The 20,574-nt window shown below is 52.6% G+C and overlaps 1 protein-coding gene across 1 annotated transcript in view; it reads left to right on the forward strand.

Annotated features, from left to right (window-relative positions):
* Positions 1 to 20,574, forward strand: part of ITGAE (integrin subunit alpha E) — a 54,039-nt gene continuing 33,465 nt past the window's right edge. Inside the window, exons 1-4 of the mRNA XM_087825949.1 lie at positions 1 to 46; positions 10,600 to 10,720; positions 18,707 to 18,798; positions 20,300 to 20,367. Coding sequence (XP_087682075.1) covers positions 16 to 46; positions 10,600 to 10,720; positions 18,707 to 18,798; positions 20,300 to 20,367 — 312 coding nt within the window. The 5' untranslated portion in view covers positions 1 to 15. The remainder of the gene's footprint in view (positions 47 to 10,599; positions 10,721 to 18,706; positions 18,799 to 20,299; positions 20,368 to 20,574) is intronic.

Genomic DNA, 20,574 nt, shown 5'->3' on the forward strand with positions numbered 1-20,574 from the left:
TCTGCTTCAGCTAGGATGTGGCTCCACACTCTGCTCTGCGTGACCAGTAAGTCAGCCTCACCCCTGCCAGGGGGGCTGCTGTGCCCTCAGCGCAGCCTTGTCTGTCTGTCTGTTGTCTGTCTGATGACCTTAGTCAGTGCCAGAGGTCAGAGAAAGTGGGAATGTCCCAGGGAGATGCTCTTCCTCTGAGGGTTCAATCCCCCGCTTCCTCAGAAGGACCTCGGAGGCTCTGGTGACAGTGCGGACAGCCTGTGGCTTCAGATTCCAGAGCTCTGCCCCCCGTTTCATCTCAAGCCAGCCTCCCTCCCCACCCAGGCCCTCTCCCCACTAGGTTCTGTGCCAAGTTTGGTCTCAAAGTGGAGGCTGACGGTGCCCCCCCTTCCCCCAGCAGAGCACCCTTCTGCAGACCAAGGGTTCAGCTGATGAGGGTGAGGACCCTGTGAAAACGTGAGCGTTGACAGGAGACGGCGTGTGTCTGGTGGCGGAGGGTGAATGCACTGGGGGGGCCTGCTTCCTGTTCCTGCTGTTGGGCAGTATGAGCATCAGTGTGTGTGGTGGGGGAGCAGGGCGCTTCCCCTTCCCACTGTCTGCAAGTCCCATTCTGGCCTTAGACCTCCCACGGAAGCCACTCGGGGCAAAGCCAAGTCCCAAGCCTGCACCTGCCCACAGGCCACGGGGATGGGATTGAGCAGCCAGTCAGCGCCTGGGGACTTCAGGTCCAACATGAGCCAGGGTGGTCCTGCCTGGTGGTCTGGGCAGGCTCCCTGGGGTCTCCTGCTCTGGTCAGAAGCTTGACAGAAGATGAGATGGACATCGGGCAGAAGTAGTTTCAAGACTCCTGGGGGAGTGAGTTCTCCCTGAAGGATGGGCCAGGGCCACACCAGTGTCTGAGCGCTGAGTCCACGCTGGGAGGGGCTCAGGGTGAGCATCCACCAGGTTGCCAGGTCACCAAGAGGCAGGCCACCAGCAAAGCATGCATTTTGAGACACATCTTAATATATGATGTTACAAAAACATCAAAATTGTCAGGGAAATGCCGGAACTTTGTTGAGCTTGCTTTTCTGTATTTTACAGTTTAGACTTACCTTTACTTTCAGTTACATACAGTGTGTGGAAAGGGGCTCACCCTTTCATAGCTTAGGGCTTTGGTCCCCCATCAGCAAGAACATCCGGAGAAGATGCTTAGATTCTGCTTCACACCCTCGCAGTGTGGAGGTGACTGAGGCCCAGAGGGGCAGTGACTGTCCAGGGTTATAAGCAAGTATCAGTAGAAACGAGGGTCCAGCCCAGGCCTCTGTCCTGTCTCCCAGCTCTAGAATGCACCATGGCCTGGGACGCTAACCCTGGTGTCATTCTTGGCTCCACTTGTCTGTCTCCTGTGGCCTCTGGAATGATCAGCCATCACCGAGCACCTTTTTCAGACATGTCAAACCAGATGGCATTTATCAAACCCCTCCTGAGGCCTAGGCACTCCCCAAGCTGATGGACAGCAGAGAGCAAGATGGAGTGGGCTTGCAACGAGAGCTTAGCCCACAACTTGGGAGCAGGGCCCTAGCAGCTCCAATTTGGGTGAGAGGAATGAAATTGTGACAGTTCTGCTCCAAGTTGTGAGGTCCAGAGATGGGGATGGACTGATCCTGGAGGGCTTCCTGGAGGAAGTGAGTCTCAAGGATTGGGGGACGTCTGAGAAAGTGACAAGGAGGTGCCGGGGAGAGTGGGAGGAAGCTCCTCAGACTGTGACCCCAGGACCCTGAATCCTGTGCCTGGCTGGGTCTCCCTAGGCCACTGGCCTGACCTTGACCTTCCGTTTTTCCCAGGCCAGCCACTGTGGGGATGTCCACTTCTCATCCCTGGGAGCAAATGAGATAACATTAATTGTCTGAGGGAAGTTTCGAGTCAGATGCAGATACACAGACATACTGAAACTCTGCAGCTGTCCACACCCCTCAGTGGCCTGCTGTCCCCGGGTCAGTCTTTATCCCTGACTCATTCAGTGACCACAGCCACTCACTTCCCCTGGGGTCTGAGGCTGAATCTACATCCCTCTTGTCAAGAAGGGAGCGCTGCTATCAGCCTACAAAGCCTTCCCCTGGCAAAGGTGCCAGAGTCCAGCGCCCGCTCAGCGGTGCCTCCACCTTCAGGCTGAGGCCTGGGGTCCTGCTGGGCCCTGCTGGGGGAGGAGGGCATCAGACCGGGCTCTGCCTGGGGCACAACCCAGACCCGCAAGTAAGTGTGTGGTAGGAAACCGCAGTCACTGGGGGTGGCCCTGAGGGTGGCCCTGAGGGTGGGGGAGAGCTTTACCAAGTACCGCCTGGGGGGAGGGCTTTCTGTGTAGGAAAAAGGGTACCAACGAAGGAGTGGGGCGGGAGGAGTCTGCTCAGGAAAATGCAGGGTGAGGCCTGAGTGCAAGCAGAAAGCTGTCTGGCGTTGCCTGTCCCCCTACAACCAGGACATGGTGGGCCCTGGCGGTGAGGTCACTGTCCCTGTCCTGAGGCCTCTGTGTGAAATGCAAGCAACACACATACACATGCACACACACACACAGACACACACACACACACACTCTGAGCTGTCTAGCCCCCTGGGGGAAGGCCCCTTGAGGATGCCTTCAGGCCTCACACATGGGGGACATTGTAGGCAGAAGTAAAATGTCAGAGAAGTGCAGTGTTTGTGGGCAAGCCAGGTGGGGAGCACAGGCCGCGTGGAAACCCGGCGACCCCACCTTCTCTGGGAGGCTGTGTGGGGGGCTTGTGGGCGGCCAGGCTGGCGAGGTTCAGGGTGCCAGGCTGCGGGAGCTGGGACCTCACCCTGGGGCAGTGGGAGGCCCCCGCAGCATTGGGCGGGGTAGTGGCAGTGAGGCCTGCGTGCTGTGTGGGAGAGAGTCCTGGAGAAAGGGGTGGTCGGGGGGCCAGCCGAGGGGCCGATGCTGCTGTGGCCTGGTGCGGGTGCTGGGCAGGGGAGCGTGCGGAGGAGGAAGGCTCCTGAGAAACAGGAGGAAATTCCCAAAGGCCACAAGCGTTTAGCACGGAGCTGGCACAGGCAGAGCTGCAGGCCCGTGGCCACTGCCAGGTGGACTGCAGGTGAGGGAGCGCCCGGGGCTCCGGTGACCGGGGTCTGGTGCTCAGACGCTGAGGCCCCCGTGGGAAAGAGCAAGGCGGGTGGGCCGGGGGGTGAGCAGCTTCGCCAGATGGCTGCTCTGAGGGTTCCCCGAGACATAACCTCTCCCAAGGGTGTTCTGGGTGGGCGTCAGGACACCTGAGTCTCGCCCCAGGTCTACAACTTGCTCCTTGTATAAATGTGGGCAAACCGTGCCCTGGGCCTCAGTTTGCTAAAGCAGAAACAGCGCTGTGAGAAAGTGTATTTAAAATGCCCAGTGTGGCGGGGAGGTAGGGGCTGAGGGGCAGGCAGTGGTGGCTGACAGGATGGAGGGAGGGTCTTAGTCTGACTCAACAGGCCTCTGTGGCTGGGAACAGCCTGGGGGAGGCAGCTTTGTGGGTAGTGTGGTGACAGACGCTGCTCAGCTGGGCTCGCGTCTGACAGCCTGTGAGGGGGCTTGAGACGGAGGGCAAGGCTGTCAGAGCAGACAGGCCCTGCCTGTGGTTATGACACTGTAACATCAGCACCCACACACCGCGCCCCCTGGCTCAGTGTCAGACGCCGGGCCGGGAGTTGCCTCACTTGATCTGTGCAGCCCACACCACAGATGGGGAAACGGAGACGGGATGACAAGCCCGAGGTCCTTCAGTGACTCCCTGGCAAAGTCAGGATTTGAACTCAGGACTCTCTCTCCCTGGGACTGATGCTATTTTTCCTCAGGCTTAGTGGGAAGTGGGAAGGGAAGGGGTTACCCGATGTAGGAGCAGCCCGAGCAAAGATTAATGTCAGGGGCTTGGAGGGAGTCTGCTCCAGCAAGATGACCCACCCCTGGCAGACCCTGGCACGGATGGGTTGGTGGCTGGTGACTGGGAGAGCTCAGCAAATACGGGGAGCCCCCTGCCACACAGGCTCTCGCTGACCTACTAACCAGCCCTCTAAACCAGAGCTCTGGCCCAGCTCGGTGAGCTGCTGGCACAACTGGGAGCCGTGACCAGCTCTAGGGGCTCTTTGTGACACTGCTCTCTGATTACCAATCCCTCAAGATTTTAATAAAGCTTTGGAATCAGGCAGACCTAGGCCCCAGACACAGTATTTTTTTTTTTTTAATATGTCTTTATTGATTTCAGAGAGAGGAAGGGAGAGGGAGAGAGAGAGAAACAATGATGAGAGTCACTGATCGGCTGCCTCCTGCACGCCCCACACTGGGGATCGAGCCCGCAACCCGGGTATGTGCCCTGACCGGGAATTGAACCTCAATCTCCTGGATCATAGGTTGACACTCAACCACTAGATCACGCTGGCCGTGCCAGACACAAATATTTAATTCACCCATGGACCTCCCAGAGCCTCAGCCCCCAGTGTGGTGGCTGGGAGACAGCAGGTGTCCCAGAGGGTAGCTGTGATTGTCCCTCTGCTCCCCTTTCTCGCCCCTCAGGGATCTTGCCCCAAGGCCCCTCAGTTGAAGAAAGCAAAAATGGGGGCGGGGTGGGTGTGGTAGGGAACAGGAATCCTGCCGACTGACGTTTCCGGACACCTCTCCTGGGCCTGACTCGCTAGGCTTTGCAGCAGTGGGGGTGGGGGTTGTCACGGATGACTCAGAGCAGATCACAGTTTGGGGGGCACAGACTTAATCACAGATCACTCTGACCCAGACAGGATTTAGTCAGAGCCAGACAGAGACACCACAGGATGCCAAGGCGGTGGGGGACCAGTTACTCTGGCTGGGGGTCTGGGTTGGTTCCTGGGCCAGGGAGTGCCTGAGCCGGACCCCCAGGATGCGGCAGGGGGGGAGAGTGCTGAGGAAGGCGGCTGGGCATGGCACCGCCTGTGCAAAGGCCCAGAGGTGGGAAGTGTGAGATGGTGGTCAGGGAGCGGGACAGAGGAGCTGGGCGTTGCTGGAGAGCAGGCCTGGCACAGGGGACATTGGGCGGGGCGGGGAGGCGCCATGGATGCTGAGATGAGACTTATCTCCGGGGTTTTAAGTCATGTCTATGTTACACATGTCCTGTTAGTGTGCTGGCCTTCGCTCTCACCCAGCCTGGCCGACCGGGAAGCACGGGGCTCGGCACGAAATGGGCACGGAGCCCAAGTCCAAATCCCCTGCGGACTTCCTTTATCTACCCCCCCCTTCACAGAGGGCGGTGCCCCCCTGCCCCACTTGGGGCCTTGATCTGCGTGTATCTCGACGTTTTTGTTTCCTTCGCCAAACCATTGTAAAGCCTCGCTGCTCAAAATCTGGCCTGGGCACCAGCACGTGGTGTTACTCCCTGACCACTGAAGTGGAAGCTGCCTTTTAACACGCGGCTTGGGTGATGCATCTGCACGGTAATGTTTCACATTCATTGTTTTGAAACTAAATCCCAAACATCTGTCGTTTCACCCCTAGATGCTCCCGTACGCATTTCTGACGTATGTGCAAGCTTTCTTCTATAGCTGCAAAGTTTTGTTGTTTTTTTTTTATCACCTAACAAAATTAACAGTCATTCTTTGGTGTCATTTACTGCCCAGCCCATATCCGATCCTCTTACCTTCCTTTGACAGTTAGTTTGTTCAAGTCAAAATCCAAAGGGGCCACCCCGCCTGCTTGTTGGTTCGTGTGTCTTTTCCAAGTCCTCGCTTTACTGCAGAGCTCGGTTCTTGTCTCGTGGACCATGGTGTTCAGGGTTTGCGTGTTTGCTTCCACTTGGTCTCATTTGTTCCTCTATCCCCTGACCTTCCCCAAACCTAGAAGTTCGTGCGAATGACTTCATTAAATTCAGGTTAAACGCTGTGGCAAGCATTCTCTAAACAGTCCTGAGGATTTGGCCATACTTCTTGCCTCTTCTCGTTTCCTCTGCTGAAGTATTTTACGCACCGAGGCAGTGTCTCAGGCCGGTGTCAGCCAGAACTACGGATTCTTTCCTCTGGCGCCCTTGGGCCCTGGCGGGGGAGGGCGGAGTGGACTAGGCCGCAGGGGAGAGCCTGGGGGTGGCTCTGGGCAGAGAGCCGGAGGACAGCCGCCAGTGTCCCTGCGCTGAGTCGTCCCCCGTGCTGCAGAAGCCTCCCACAAGTTTTCACTTGTCATATCTTCATTCTCATTCAGTTCAAAATATTTTAGAATTTCCCCTGTGATTTCGTCTTGACCCTGGGTTATGTAGAAGTACACTCATTTCCAAAACACTCAGATTTTTTGTTTTCTTTTTGTCCTTGATTTCTAGTTTAATTCCACTAGAGTCCGAGAATATATTCTCAATTATTTCAAACTATGGAAATTATCGAGGCTTGCGTATGATTAGTTTTGGTAAATATTTTATGTGCATGTCAAAGAACGTTTATGTCACCAGTGCTGGGGACAGTGTTCTGTTGGTCAACAAAATCAAGCTTGTTAATTGTGTTGTTCAGATCTTTTATATCCTTACTGATTTTTTATCTGCTTTCAGAGCTAATATGAGAGGTTTGTTAAAACATTAAAGTCTCCCACTTTGGTTGTTGATTTTTGTATTTTTCCTTTTAACTCAGTCAATTTTTGTTATGTATATTTTGAAGTGATGTTATTGGATACATACAGATTTTAAATTGTTATATCTTCCTGGTGAGTGGAAAACAACATATTTGTGTGTGTATAGTTCCTTCTCTTATATAAAATATAGCATAGTCTATGAACCTGCACTTTGCTTACTTACTTCAATTTGTTCCTAAAACTCTACTGCTAAGCGAAAAGCCATTCATTGGGAAAAATATCTCCATCAATTTCAATGAAAACTTGTGATGCCGTCCATCCAACCCAATACCCAAACAGTTTTTACTGATGGAAAAACATATTAATTGACCAATAAATCAAGTTTATATTAACAAACCCAATAATTTGAATATAAAGATACAGTTTATATATACAACTTATTCAATGAAGGATCGTTGTCCTTGTTGTCACGGGTAGTGAGGGATGAGTCATCACTGAGAAAGCACATTTCTTCCTACACCATTTCTTCACTGCTTTTCAACCTTCTGGATTCTCCTATCTTGCACTCAAACTATCTAAAAATAAAGTTATAGCACAGAAAAATTCTTTGAGGGCAAAGCATGTGCTAAACCTGAAAGCAATTTGAAACACATGGAAATAACTTGTGTACTAAACAGTCTGAAGAATCATAGAAGACGCCACCTCTCCGGCCCTCCCGATGGGCACACGTATGCAGAACGAAGGGGGGCGGGGGGGTATCCAAACCTGGCAAGCAATGCAGATTTGCTCCCTAGGGTGCTGTTGGGCTAGAAACTGATATATTAAAGTAAATTGGTGAATGTGCTTATTCCCTGAAAGGTGATGTCAGAACATAATTTGTTATGACATGTTCATTTGGTGCTTTCAGGGAAGAAAAAATCATTAGACTACCATAAAATAGTAGGGTTGTTCAAAACGTGGTGTAGCTTTTTAAGAGCCTTTACGGCAAAAAGTTAATTGAACAATATTTGAGCAGGTAAGTCTGCAGACTGAACCTTACCTGCCTTTTTCCGTGTAAATATAGAATTTTAAGCATGGAGCAGCATGGTCGGACCAAGGTTTTAAGAATTCTTTCTGGCCCTGGCCGGTGTGGCTCAGTGGTAAAGCGTTGGCCATGCCCCGAAGGGTCCTGGGTTCCATTCCCAGTCAAGGGCATGTACCTGGGTTTGGGGTTTGCCCCCCGCCTCCAGTCCAAGCGCATGTGGGAGGCAACCAATTGACGTGTCCCTGTCCCATGGATGTTTCCCTCTCTCTGTCCCTGTGCCTCCCTTCCACCTACCCTTTCTGGCAAGCCTGGCCGGGTAGCTCAGTTGGTTAGAGCACTGCCCCACACGCCAAGGTTGCAGCTTGACCTTGAGGCAGGGCACCCACAAAAAGCAACCAATGACTGCATAAATAAGAGGAACAACAAATCGATGTTTCTCTCTCTCTCTAAAAAAAGCAATAAATAAAAAAATAAAAAATTCTTTCTGGCAGCTAGTATAGAGAGGATGTGGCCGGAGGGACAAGCCTTGGAAGAGAAAGGTCAGGGAACTAATGAACGTGTCCCAGTAAGAAACAAAGAAGCCAGTGGGGCAGAGCTGAGTCCCGACAGAGGCCCCGATGCAGAGGAGAATTCTGAGGATGATAAAGGTGCTTTTCCAAATCTGTGGGGATAATGTCGAGATCATTTCATCTGCGGGGAGAGGAAATAAAGCTGAATCCCTGTTCCACTCCATACACAAAAAAAACCTACATGAATCAAAGATTCAAGCATGAGAAATGAAACAAACGAAATACTGGAGAAAACGATGAACTGAAAAAACATAATCTGAGTAGGGGAGCATGACACAAAACTCAAGAGCCAGAAAGGAAAAGCAATTTGTCTCCATAAAACATGTAGATGCGCGGGAAAATGTCATAGGCTAGTCGAACAGCTAAGTGAGAAATACATTAACATTGACCATTTCTTTTGTATTCAAAAAGCTCTTCCACCCTGGCCGGTGTGGCTCAGTTGGTCGAGCATCACCCTGTGCACCACCAGGCCCCAGGTTCGATTTCCAGTCGGGGCACGTGCCCAGGTTGAGGGTTTGATCCCCGGTCAGGGATGTTTCTCTCTCTCCCTCTCCCTTCCCCTCTCTCTAAAATTACTAAAAACAGGAAAAAAATTTTTTTTTAAACTCTTACAGATGATTAAGAAAACAAGGTATACTTCATAAAAATGGATAACGTATATGAATAGGCAGTGAATGAACTTACAGTAAGAGGCTTGACCTCACTCATAATTAAACAATAGTTTTGGAACAAATTAATGAGATACTCCTTCCAAACAAGAATGGAAAGTTTGCACGCAATCAGTTGAAGCAGTGCTGGAAGGAATCAGACCTTTCACTATTCTGTCGTTGGAGTATGAACCCGCACAGCTTCTTTCGGGGGGCTATCTGGATATATCAATTTCCCCCAAAAATTTTTAATGAAAAATTTCACACATGCAGAAAACTTGAAAAAAAAAGTACAGTGAACAACCACATACCACATTTAGATTTTACAACTATCAACATTTTATTTTTGGGTTATCACACATATTATATGTAATATATATTTATATATCTTAAATCGATTTTAGAGAGAAAGAGGGAGAGAGGGAGAGAAACATTAATTTGTATTTCCACTTATTTATGCATTCATTGGATGATTCTTGTATATGCTCTGAACAAGAATTGAACCCACAACCTTGGTGTATCGGGATGACACTCTAACCCACTGAGCTACTGGGCTAGGGCAATATTTATATTTTTATATACTTATATCATATATTACATAAATATATGTATATATATCCACCCATATATATCCATCTATCCGTCCATCAAGCCATCTAATATTTTGGTGCATTTCAAAGTAAATTGCAGACATCACTATACTACATCCCTTAACATGTCAGCATACATATCAGCTAGAGTTCTATATTTACATAGTTGTGTGTTTTTTAGGTAAAATTTGCATACAGTAAAACACCCAAATTTTAAGTGGAACATTCAATGTGTTTTTGACAAATGTGCGCACCTTTGTAATCCAAATTTCTATTAGATATAAGTTATTTCCATCACCCCAGAAAGCTCCTTCCTGTCCCATCCCAGTTAATCCCCCCAGCCAATATTTTTTATTACAGATTAATCTTGCTGGCTCTAGAACATTATACAAACAGAATCATACAGTAGATATTCTTTTTTGAAAAGTATATATATTTTTATTGATTTTAGAGAGAGAGGAAGGGATAAATAGATAGAAACACCGATGAGAGGGAAACTTCAAATATGTATTGCTGCAGCCTGCATACCCCAGGCATGTGCCCCGACCAGGAATCGAGCCACAGCGGACGGGCAAGTAGATAGTGTTTTAAGTAAGGCTTTTTTCATTCAGCATAATGATGTTTGTGATTCGCCCATATTGCTGTGTGTGTTGGTTGTCCACTCCTTTTCACCACTGAGTAGTATTCCATTGTATGGATATACCAGTTCATCTTTTCCCCAGTAGATGGACATTTGGGCTGTTTCCAGTTTGGGACTGTTACAAATCAAGCTGCTCTAAACATTCTTGTGCAGGTATTTTTGAGGACATATGTTTTCTCGTGAGTCACTTGGGGGTACATAGCCTGAATGGATGCAGCCCCTCGTCCTGGTGCTCACTGTCTATTTTAACTTTGGTACAAACACTCCGTGATGAGCATGTGCTAAGTGGCTGGTGGGGGGTGTGAGAAGGTGGGAAGTGTTTCTGTGGGGAGACCCGGGGGAGGCCTCCTGGAGAAGGGACCCTGGTGCTGACACAGCTCGGTTCAGTGGGAGGATCCAAGGCTCTGGTCAGACACACCTGCGTGCCAGTCTTGTTTCCATGAAAAATAAAAGTCGTTGGGAGCCTCGCTTTTCTCATCTGTGTAGTGGGGATGATGACCCTGCAAGACTTGATGGGCTAACTGGCTAAAAGGCTGGCGGGGCCACAGCCTCAACAGGTGCCTGTTTTGTTAAATATTCCTCCTTTCCTCATAGGCCTGGCTCCTCTGCGGGCCTTCAACGTGGACGTGAGCCAGACCTGGGTGACCCCTGAGTCAGGTGGGCCTTACGTGCTCAGCTCCCTTTTGCACCGAGACCCCAGCAGCAACCAGACCTGGTGAGTGGGACCCTGCAGACAGGCAGCCTGAGGAGCGAGGGGGCCCGGAGAAGGCCTTGGCACCCCACTCCCCCCAGTCTGGGGAGAACCTCCTTGCACTTTCCCAAGGCCCCTCTCCTCACTGCCGAGGTGGGTGTGTGGGGACTTCAAAACTATTTTCTGATAAAGTTTATTAAGGCTATTTTCTCTCTTACAAAAGTACCACATGCTCAATGTAGAAATTTTGGACAGTGACAAAAATATGTTTTAAACACGGAAACTCTGAGGCAGGAGGGAGTGGCAGTTAAGGCAGCTGTGGGTCTGGTGGCCGTGGTTCAGTGGCAGCTTCCCTCTGTATTTGTAGCAACACCTCAGCCCCCGGCCTTGCTTCTCACGTCTCCAATGGGGCAGGGTTCCCCTGCCTCCCAGGGCTGATACAAAGACTACTGAGTTGAGGCATGTTTCTGGTCCAATTAAAGCTCAGTAATGTTATCTTATTTTTTTAAAATATCATCTGTACCAACTCATTAGATGAGCAAAAAGCTAAATCCGATAACATGCTGTTGGTAAGGATGTGGCTGTGCAGGAACTTTTGAGAACGTAAACTGGTGTCACCCCCTTAGAGAACAAGTTTGCCATATGTGGTCAAACGTGTTCTCTGAGGTGGTTAGAGAACACCAGTTTGACCATATATGGTTAGTTTGCCATATGTGGCCAAACTGGGGATGCGTGTGGCCTTGGACTCAGCGATTCCACGCCCAGACACCCGCCCTGGAGGATTTCTCAGGTCAGGGTGTTTATGGTGGCCCTGCTGGGATGGCGACAGGCTGGAAATGCTCATTGTCCTGAAAATGCAAGAAATACGCCACGACTCATACGATCGATACTAGCAGCAGGTACAACGAATGAAACGCGTGCAGTGGTTACTAACCCAGGTCCATCGGCAAGCATATTGTAAGGAGAACAAGACAAGTTGCAGAAAACAATACAGACAACGGTCGTTCACTCGGCAAACATTCCTATGGAGCATCTACGGCGAGGCGAGCCGGGTCCTGAGGACACAGTGAGCAAAGCGAACAAAACCCCTTATGCTCAGGGGAGACAGGCAGTAAACAAGCAGGTGAATAGGTACGGCCCCTATCAGATGGTGACGGCCGTGGCGTGCTGATGTCGAGGCATGTCTTCGGTGTCATCCCCAGAATGACTCTTAGGTCTGCTTTATTTTGAAGCCAGGATGCGGTCATGATCCCTGCGTCGTGTATCGGTGCCGTGTCTCTATAGTCTCTATTAAACTCGAGTGATCCTTCTTCTCCGGTTTTTGTTTTTGGTTTTTTCTTTAAACATTTTTATATGTTTTTATTGATTTCAGAGAGCGGAAGGGAGAGGGAGAGAGAGAGAGAAACATCAATGATGAGAGTCATTGATCAGCTGCCTCCTGCACGCCCCCTGCTGGGGATCGAGCCCAAAACCCGGGCATGTGCCCTGACCGGGAATCGAATTATGATCTCCTGGATCCTAGGCCAACGCTCAACCGCTGAGCCTCACTGACCGGCCTGTTCTGTTCATGATGCTTGCAGAGCATTTTCTGTGCCTGCCCTATGACCCAGCCAGGTTCAGGCCCTGCGACAGGCTGGTTCCCTCCCTACCCCCACCCTTGCTGCTTTGCTTTTGGACAACTGTCAAGGGTTTCCTTATATCCAGCACACCCGAGCCGTGAGCCCAGGGTCCAGACAGGCCTTGGGGCCTAGCCAGGTGAGGTGCGCGGGGTTCCTGACTGAGTGGAGCCCACATCTCCCTGAGCTGAGCGGAGCAGGAGCTGTTTGGTGGAGGGTGGGTGGGCAGTGGCAGCTCCTGAGGCCGCCCTGGGGCTTGGGCCAGGGCCTCACCAGCCAAGCAGGCTTGGACCCCTGGCTGGGCTGTGGGGTCCTCATTTGTACAGTGAAGAGACTGGTGACCATTAGAGTTAAGTGGTGAGGGCCGGGCCAGTTCTTTCTTTTTCTTTTTTCCTCCCTCCCTCCCTCCCTCCCTCCCCTCCCACCCTCCCTCCCTCCCCTCCCTCCCTCCCTCCCTCCCTCCCTCCCCTCCCACCCTCCCTCCCTCCCTCCCTCCCTCCCTCCCTCCCACCCTCCCCTCCCTCCCTCCCTCCCTCCCCCCCTCCCCCCTCCCTCCCACCCTCCCCTCCCTCCCCCCCTCCCTCCCTCCCCCCCTCCCCCCACCCTCCCCTCCCTCCCTCCCTCCCTCCCACCCTCCCCTCCCTCCCTCCCTCCCTCCCACCCTCCCCTCCCTCCCTCCCTCCCTCCCTCCCTCCCTCCCTTCCTTCCTCCCAGCGAGTACTTACAGAGCATCTATTCAGTGCCAAGCAACCTTTGGGAGATGAGACAATGAAGGGGACGCAGTCACTCCCTCACGTAGCCCCCAGGCTCACGAGGGAAACAGATGACAAGAGGAGTGATGACTGCTCTGGTGGGGACGCCAGGGCTCTTTGGGACATAGAGGCAGGTGTGCCCTTCAGGCAGAGGATGTGCGTTGACACTGGGACTTGGCGGATGAGGAGGAATTAGTGTGAGAAGGTATAGGACTGGGAAATGGGCTGAGACTAGTTCGGTCAGAGCCTGGAAGCTGGCCGAGCAAGGCCAAGAAACGGAGACAGTGTCAGTGCCTGAAGCTGAGCGCGATGAAAATGAGATGGGGAAGTGTGCAGGGCCGGCCAGCAAGGGTTTGGGGAGGGCCAGAAAGCTTTGGGGGGGGTCCGGGGGGGGGGTGGCAAGAAGGTCATTAGGACTTTTTGGCTGCAGCAATTTGAATTAAAGGTTTCTGTGTGTTGTTTTTCTTCTGCTTTGGTGAAACTTTACTGAACTGTGTCACACAGAAAAATGCACGCATCATAAGCAGCTCAGTGAATGTTCACGAAGCGAGCCACCTGTGTAGGCAGTGCCCAGGCCCAGAGCAGGACATCGCCAGCCACGCAGGAGCCCTCCGGCCTGGTCGCTCAGGGCCAGGCCCAGCCCCTGCCAAGAGCCACCCCTGCTCCGCCTGCCAGCTCCAGGGGTCAGTTCTGCCTGTCCTTGAGCGTGTTATAAACGAGGCATACAGTAGGCGCACTGTTGTGTTCGGCTTCTCTCCCTCAACATAGTCTGTGAATTTCACCCGTGGGCTTGCCTGAGGCTGTGGTGTTCATTCTCGTTGCTAGAGTTTTCCACGGTGTGGACAGTGCTGATGAGGGCATTTGGGCAGTTTCCTTGGGCCCTGGGAATAGCAGGGCCGTGCCCTTTCTTGGGATGGACTGGGGCACGTCCCTCTCTGGGGCATGTGCCGAGCAAACGGTGGGGTTGCTGGATCCCGCCTTACGCGCTGGGTTCGCAGTGCGTGAGTGAGTGAGCGTTCTCACTGCTCCGCAGCACGCAAGGCCGGGTTTCAGTCTGAGTGATTTGTGACCACCTTCCGCTCAGTCCCCTCCCACCCTGCTCAGTCCCCTCAGCGGGACCCTCCCCAGCTCCAGGCCTGCAGACTTAGGGCGCCCTCCCTCAGAAGTGGAGCTGAAAGGCCACGACGGAGGAGGGGAGTTTGAAGCCCCCAGAACAGAAGGCTCTGAGCCCACCAAGAACTGGGGCTCAGGAAAAGCTCCCCGAACACCTGCTGAAGCGGAGGGGGGCTCACGGGAGGATGTGGTGGGGGGTGCTCCTGGGTTCCTGCCACAGATGACGGGGACCACACGCCTGCTGCCAGGGCAGGAAGTGCTCTGTTGGGCAGCAGGCCACAGAGACAGGAGCAAGCCTCCGCGCGAGGCTGACGCCACAGGGACGACATGTCCCTCCGTGTCTCCCTGAAACCCAGGGCTGGCAGCATCTTGGGCCTGGCTGCCACAGGGGGGCATGGAGTGGATCGTAAGGCAGACCTTGGGGGGGGTAGACTGAGAACAAAAACAGGTTAGAGTTGGGTGAATCGATCAGACGGGCTGTCAGCTGATGGTGGGTTTAGTTATAGTTTAGTTAGTGTTTCAGGTGCTCAGCCAACAAACCTGGAGATCCAGAGACTACCCACCGTGGCGGGTGATAAGAGGTGGCAGGGAGGCAGCTCAGGCGGAGCCCCAGGCCGCAGCGTCGAGGGACAGATGTGAATGGCGGCCTGGGCTTCTGCAGGGCGCAGCCTGCGCGGGTGTGCCTGGTGGTCCCTGCAAACTCCCAGTCTCGGTGGGAACTAAAGCCGGGGTGGGGGTGGGTGCTACCTGGACGGCTTGGAGGGGTCGGGTTGCTCCTTCTTTTGGGGCTTCCCAAGGAGCCGGTGTTTGGATGACTGCTCAGCAGGAAGAGGAAGGGAAGGGAAGGGCGCAGCAGGCAGAGGGAAGAGCTAGGGCCCAGGCCTGCAGGAGGAAGGAGAGCGGGGGCTATTCCGGGCCCGCACCTACCCCACCAAGCCTGGTCTGGGGCAGAGCCCAGCTCTGAGGTGCTGGGGCCAGGGCTGAGGCTGGGGTGGGGTGGGGTGCTAGGGAGGAAGGCAGGGCTGTGGAACAGGTGACCTAATTTGGGGGCTCAGCTGCATTGCCTGCAGAGTTCAGCTGCACGGGCTCTCCAGCCCTCAGCCTGCCCAAGGTCAGTCCCCTCACCTGCTGCCTGGGCTGTCATTTAGTCTTCACTCGACAAACACTTACTGAGCCCTTGCTCTGTGCCGGGCCCTGGGATTAACAGCAAACAAGATGGACAAGATCCTTGGGGAACTTACAGGCTGGTGGGGGAGACGGATACAAGCATGTAAGCAGGATCCTGTCGGAGGTGACATCTCTGAAGGAAGTAAAAGAGGGTGACATGAAGCAGAGCGACTGGGTGGTGAGGCCGAGCTGGCTGGAGAAGGCGATTACGAGGAGGTGACGGTTAAAGGAGGCCTAGGAATGAGAGTGAGCCAGCCTTGGGGAGCGGGGGGCATGGAAAGAGCTGGGGGCATGGGGCCGTCTAGGAGCGGGAGCCAGCGAGTGCGGGGCTGGGGCTTGGAGAGGGAAGGAGCGGGAGGGAGTCTCGGAGGCAGGAAGGGCTGGATGCGAAGGCCCCGAGGGCTGCAGCCGGGGGCAGGGACTCTTCCTAAGCGCATGGAAGCTGCTGAAGCAGGGGAGTGACGGGGTGTAAATCACAGGGTAGATTTGAAAAACAAAAGGTGACAGGATGCCATTACCACAGACCCGGCCAGGTGATGGGGCCAGGGCGGTGGTGGGGAAGGGAGGGGAGGAATGTGCTCCAGTGCTGCAGCTCACCGGGCTCCCGGCTCCAGTCCCACGGCCCCGGCCTCTGCCAGATGCTGCGATTCTGATCCACCGAACACGGGTTTTTGGTTGGTCGGTTATTTACTCTGCCCGGTTTCTGCAACAGCCTCTCCATTTTTTATTTGTTTTTGTTTTAAAACATATCTCAGCATCTCATCACGTGTTTTCCATTTCCTCTTTGCTCGTTTTCAAAGCGCACACTATTTCTGGACTTAAAATTTTCCACTTAAATGTTCAGGGAAAATGTCACATTTCCAAAAATTCTGACTGGTGTTTGTTAAAATAAATTAGTAATATTGATAGATTAAAATAAAAAAAAGAAATGCTCTCTCTCTATAATTTGGAGAAAGAACCAGCAGGGTTTATGGATGAATTTGATGGAGGGGTGAGTGACAAGGAGAGGCAAGGATGTCCCCAGGCTTTGGGGTGTAGAATGTAGTGTTGGTGGTGCCATATGCGGCTGGGGAAGACGGACGGGGGCAGGCTTAGGGGGCCAAGACCACGTGTTCTGCTTTGCACATTTTAAGTTTGAGATGCTTATGAGACAACGGGCAGTTGGTTATTGTATTAGTTTTCTATTGCTGCTGCAACAAATGATAATGCATTTAGTGGCTTAAAACAATACATATTTATTATCTTTCAGCTCTGGAGGTCAGAAGTCTCCAAAATGGGTCTCAGCAGGGCTGTGCTCCACCTGGAGACTTTAGGGAAGAATCTATTTCCTTGCCTTTTTCAGCTCCCAGAGGCCGCCTGCATCCCTTGGCTCTTGGACCCTTCTTCCATCTTTAAAACCAGCAGTGTAGCATCTTCAAATCTTTCTCTGACTCTGACCCTCCTGCTCCTCTCTTCTAAGGACTCTTGTGGTTACATTGGGACCACTCAGTAGTCCAGTATACCACATGATATCACTTATATGTGGAATCTAAAGAACAGAATAAATGGACAAACAAAACAGAAACAGACTCATAGATACAGAGAACAGACTGATGGTTGCCAGAGGGAAGGGGTTGGGGAGACTGGGTGAGAAGGGTGAAGGGATTAAGAAATGCAAATAGGTAGTTCCAAAACAGACCTGGGGATGTAAAAAGTACAACACAGGGAATACAGTCAATAATATTGTAATAACTATGTGTGGTGCCAGGTATGGGTACTTGAAATATCGGGGGGTCACTGTGTAAAGTACCTGATTGTCCAACCTCTACGGTGTACACCTGAAACTAATACACAATAATGTTGAATGTAAACTGTAATTGAAAAATAAAATTTAAATTAAAAAAATCCAGGATAATCTCCCCATATCAAAATCCTTAACTTAACCAAGCCCACAAAACCACTTTGACCCTGAAAGGTAGCACAGTCACATGTTCTGGAGATTAGGACGGGGGCGGGGGGGGGGCATTATTCTGCTTCCAACGGCTGGCTAGTCTGACTTCTGGTGGAGGGATATGAGGGCTGCAGGCGTAGAGGGGGAATCTCAGCATCTGTAGGTGGACTGAAGCCATGGGGCTGCAGGGGGACACTAGGGAGAGTGTGCTGGCAAGGAGACAAGACCAAGCCTCAGGACTCCATTTAGAAGTCAGACAGTGAAGGAACCAGCGAAGGAGTCTGAGGAGTAATGACAGAGATAGGAGATCAAGAATAAATTGTTTCAAGGAGGAGACTGTCACTTACGTCCAGGGCTGCTGAGAGGTTGAGGAAGACGAAGACAGAAAGGTGTCCGTTGGATCTGGCAGTGTGGGGACCACTGGTGACCTTGGGTGGGAGTCAGCTTGGGGTGGGTTAAGCTGGCAGGGCACACACACTGGTGCAGATGTGATTATTTTTATGTAAACCATGGAGATACGTGAAGGATGTATTTTATAATTTCAAAGATATAGAGTGATGGGAAGTAGACAGTGAGAAAGTAGACAGACCTCATTCCTGGCCCCACTCCCAACCCACTATAGCTTCATATGACCTTTCAAACCATAGACTAATTATGTTCTTGCCTTTTACAAAGTCCTCTGTGGCTTCCCACTGCCCTCAGCATGATGACCTTGAGCTTGGTTTGCTGTTACCAAGCCCAACCTCAGGGCCTTTCCCCAGTACCCCTTCCTCACCACCCTAGGATGGGGAGCTCACTCCCTGTCTCAGGCAGCCCAGCCCCCCTGGGCATCATGGGTAGTGAGAAGGTTTAGACTGAGCTGGGGTAGGCGGGGCGAAGGGCATAATTTGCTGTCGGGCATCATATCGCCTGAGGCTGCCCTAGTCAGGCTGAGTCGCCCACCCCCAGACCTCCAGCTGTGACTGACTCATATAGGGACACCAGCATGCTTTTCTCAGGAAACTGTCACTGAGGCCAGCTGGAGCCCTCTTTCCCCAGCAGCCACTGAAAAGCCAGCACTGCCCCGGAATAGCAGACTCTGCTACTGGTGGCTTTCCGGTTCCCTCCACTGCCACCAAAGAGCAGTCTGAATTCACCACCAACATCACCCCTTCTCCAGCAGGGCGGTCAGAGGGCAGAGGGGGATGCACTTAACTATCTCCCGCCTGGAGCTGAGCCAAGGTAGCCGCTGAGCCATGCCTTCCGCTTAATGCGGCGTCTGCCCTACTGGGCGGGGAGCTGCCTGCCTTCCCAGGCCTGGGCCCCCTCGGTTGTCTTCCAGATGGGGAGCCTGCGGGCCCGCGGGCCTGGGATGGGAGGACTGTGATGGGCGGGCAGGGAGAAGAAGGGCACCAGCAACCAGCTCAACTTCGCCGTCTGCTCCCCCGCTCAGGCTCCTGGTCACCAGCGCTAGAACCAATAGGACAGCCGGGCCCCTGCATCAGTGTTCCCTTGCCCAGGAGGAGATCCTTTGCCAACCTGTAGGTAAGTCAGGCGCAGCTCCAGGGAATGCTCCCAGGACCCCTTTCTAGGGGTCCCCCTCATCCAGCCCAAACCATTCCAACCCCAGCCCCATCTAATCCAGCCCTTCCCCCCTAACTCCACCCCCATCCCCAGCTCACTTTCTATCCTGTCTCAGCCCAACCCTGATCCCCAGCCTGCCTTTCCTGACCCAATCCTAACAACAAAAATAATACCTAAAAATGTACTGGGTGCTCACCATGCTAATTATTTCTTCATTCACTTTTTTTTTTTTTTTAAATATATCTTTATTGATTTCAGAGAGAGGAAAGGAGAGGGACATAGAAACATCAATGATGAGAGAGTCATTGATCGAGCCCGCAACCCGGGCATGTGCCCTGACCGGGAATCGAACCCCGATCACCTGGATCCTAGGTCAACACTCAACCGCTGAGCCACGCCCGGCCGGGCTCTTCATTCACTTTTAATCCTCAAAAACCATACCATGTGACAGAAGAGGAACCTCCAGTTCAGAGAAGTCCTCTGGTTGCCAGTATGACTAAGGTCACACAAATAGTATTGGTGGCACCACAGACACAAACTCAACTTCACCTGGTTCCCAGACCTAACCTATTCCAACTCATCACACCCCAGTGGAATCCAACCCTCCCCTCCCAATCTGACTGTGGCCACCCTAATGTCTAGCATGGGACCTGGCACATATTAGGTACTTAATAAATACTGTTTGAATAAATGAATGAAGAAATGAATGGACCAAATTCACTTATTAACCAAACTCTACCCATCCAACCCAATCCAGCTCAACGCACACATTCGCTGATGGCCCCTCAGCTGTTCAAGGCAGAGCCCTTTGTCTCTGGGAGAGGCAGTGTGTTGAACAACCTCAGAAGGGGAACAGGGTGTCTCAAAAATGAGACAGCCTGCCCAGCTGGCGTGGCTCAGTGGTTGAGCATCGGCCTAGGATCCAGGAGATTGCGGTTCGATTCCCGGTCAGGACACATGCCCGGGTTGTGGGCTCAGCCCCCAGTGGTGAACGTGCAGGAGGCAGCTGATCAATGACTCTCTCATCACTGATGTTTCTCTCTCTCCCTCTCCCTTCCTCTCTCTGGAATCAATAAAGATATATTAAAAAACAAAAATGAGACAGTCTCCTGAGGCCCATTGGGAAGGGAGAGGAAGAGGCCACCACATCTGCTCCTGGGGTTGTGGGGCAGTGAGATTCCCCAGAGACGGGGCTTGGAGACTGGAGGTTCGTCATTCCATACGGCCTGTCCCTCAGCACCTTGCACACCTTCCCCTGCTGCACACACCCGCCACCTTGTGCTTCTCTACCCGCCTGCGCACCTGGAGGAAAAGCGCCAGGTCTCAGTTATTTCTAGGTCCCCATCACCACGTGGCACAAGGCCTGCACAGAGCAGACATCACAGGCCCTGTGCCCTCTGACCTTGGCTCCAGGGTTGCCTCCCTGTGACCCTGTCACCTTACCTGGGCTTAACTGTTTCAGAGCATGTCCCCATCCCAAAGGGGAGACACCGGGGAGTGACAGTTGTCCGGAACCACCATGGTGTTTTGGTGAGTGCACATGGGGCGGGAGTCTGGAGGGGCTCGGGGAGGCCGGAACCGACCCCTGTGGCAAACGGGTATTAAAACCTGTCCTGGCTGACATGCTATTCTCAGGGCCAAGCCCAGCTGTCTCCCTGGTGCCATCTCCAGGGCTGACCTCAGCTCTGACCGGGCACTCCATGTGACCCCACACATTGACCCAGGCGCTAACCTCAG

This window comes from Miniopterus natalensis, chromosome 17 (assembly GCF_054644295.1).
Source record: "Miniopterus natalensis isolate mMinNat1 chromosome 17, mMinNat1.hap1, whole genome shotgun sequence".
In the NCBI taxonomy this organism is placed as follows: domain Eukaryota; kingdom Metazoa; phylum Chordata; class Mammalia; order Chiroptera; family Miniopteridae; genus Miniopterus; species Miniopterus natalensis.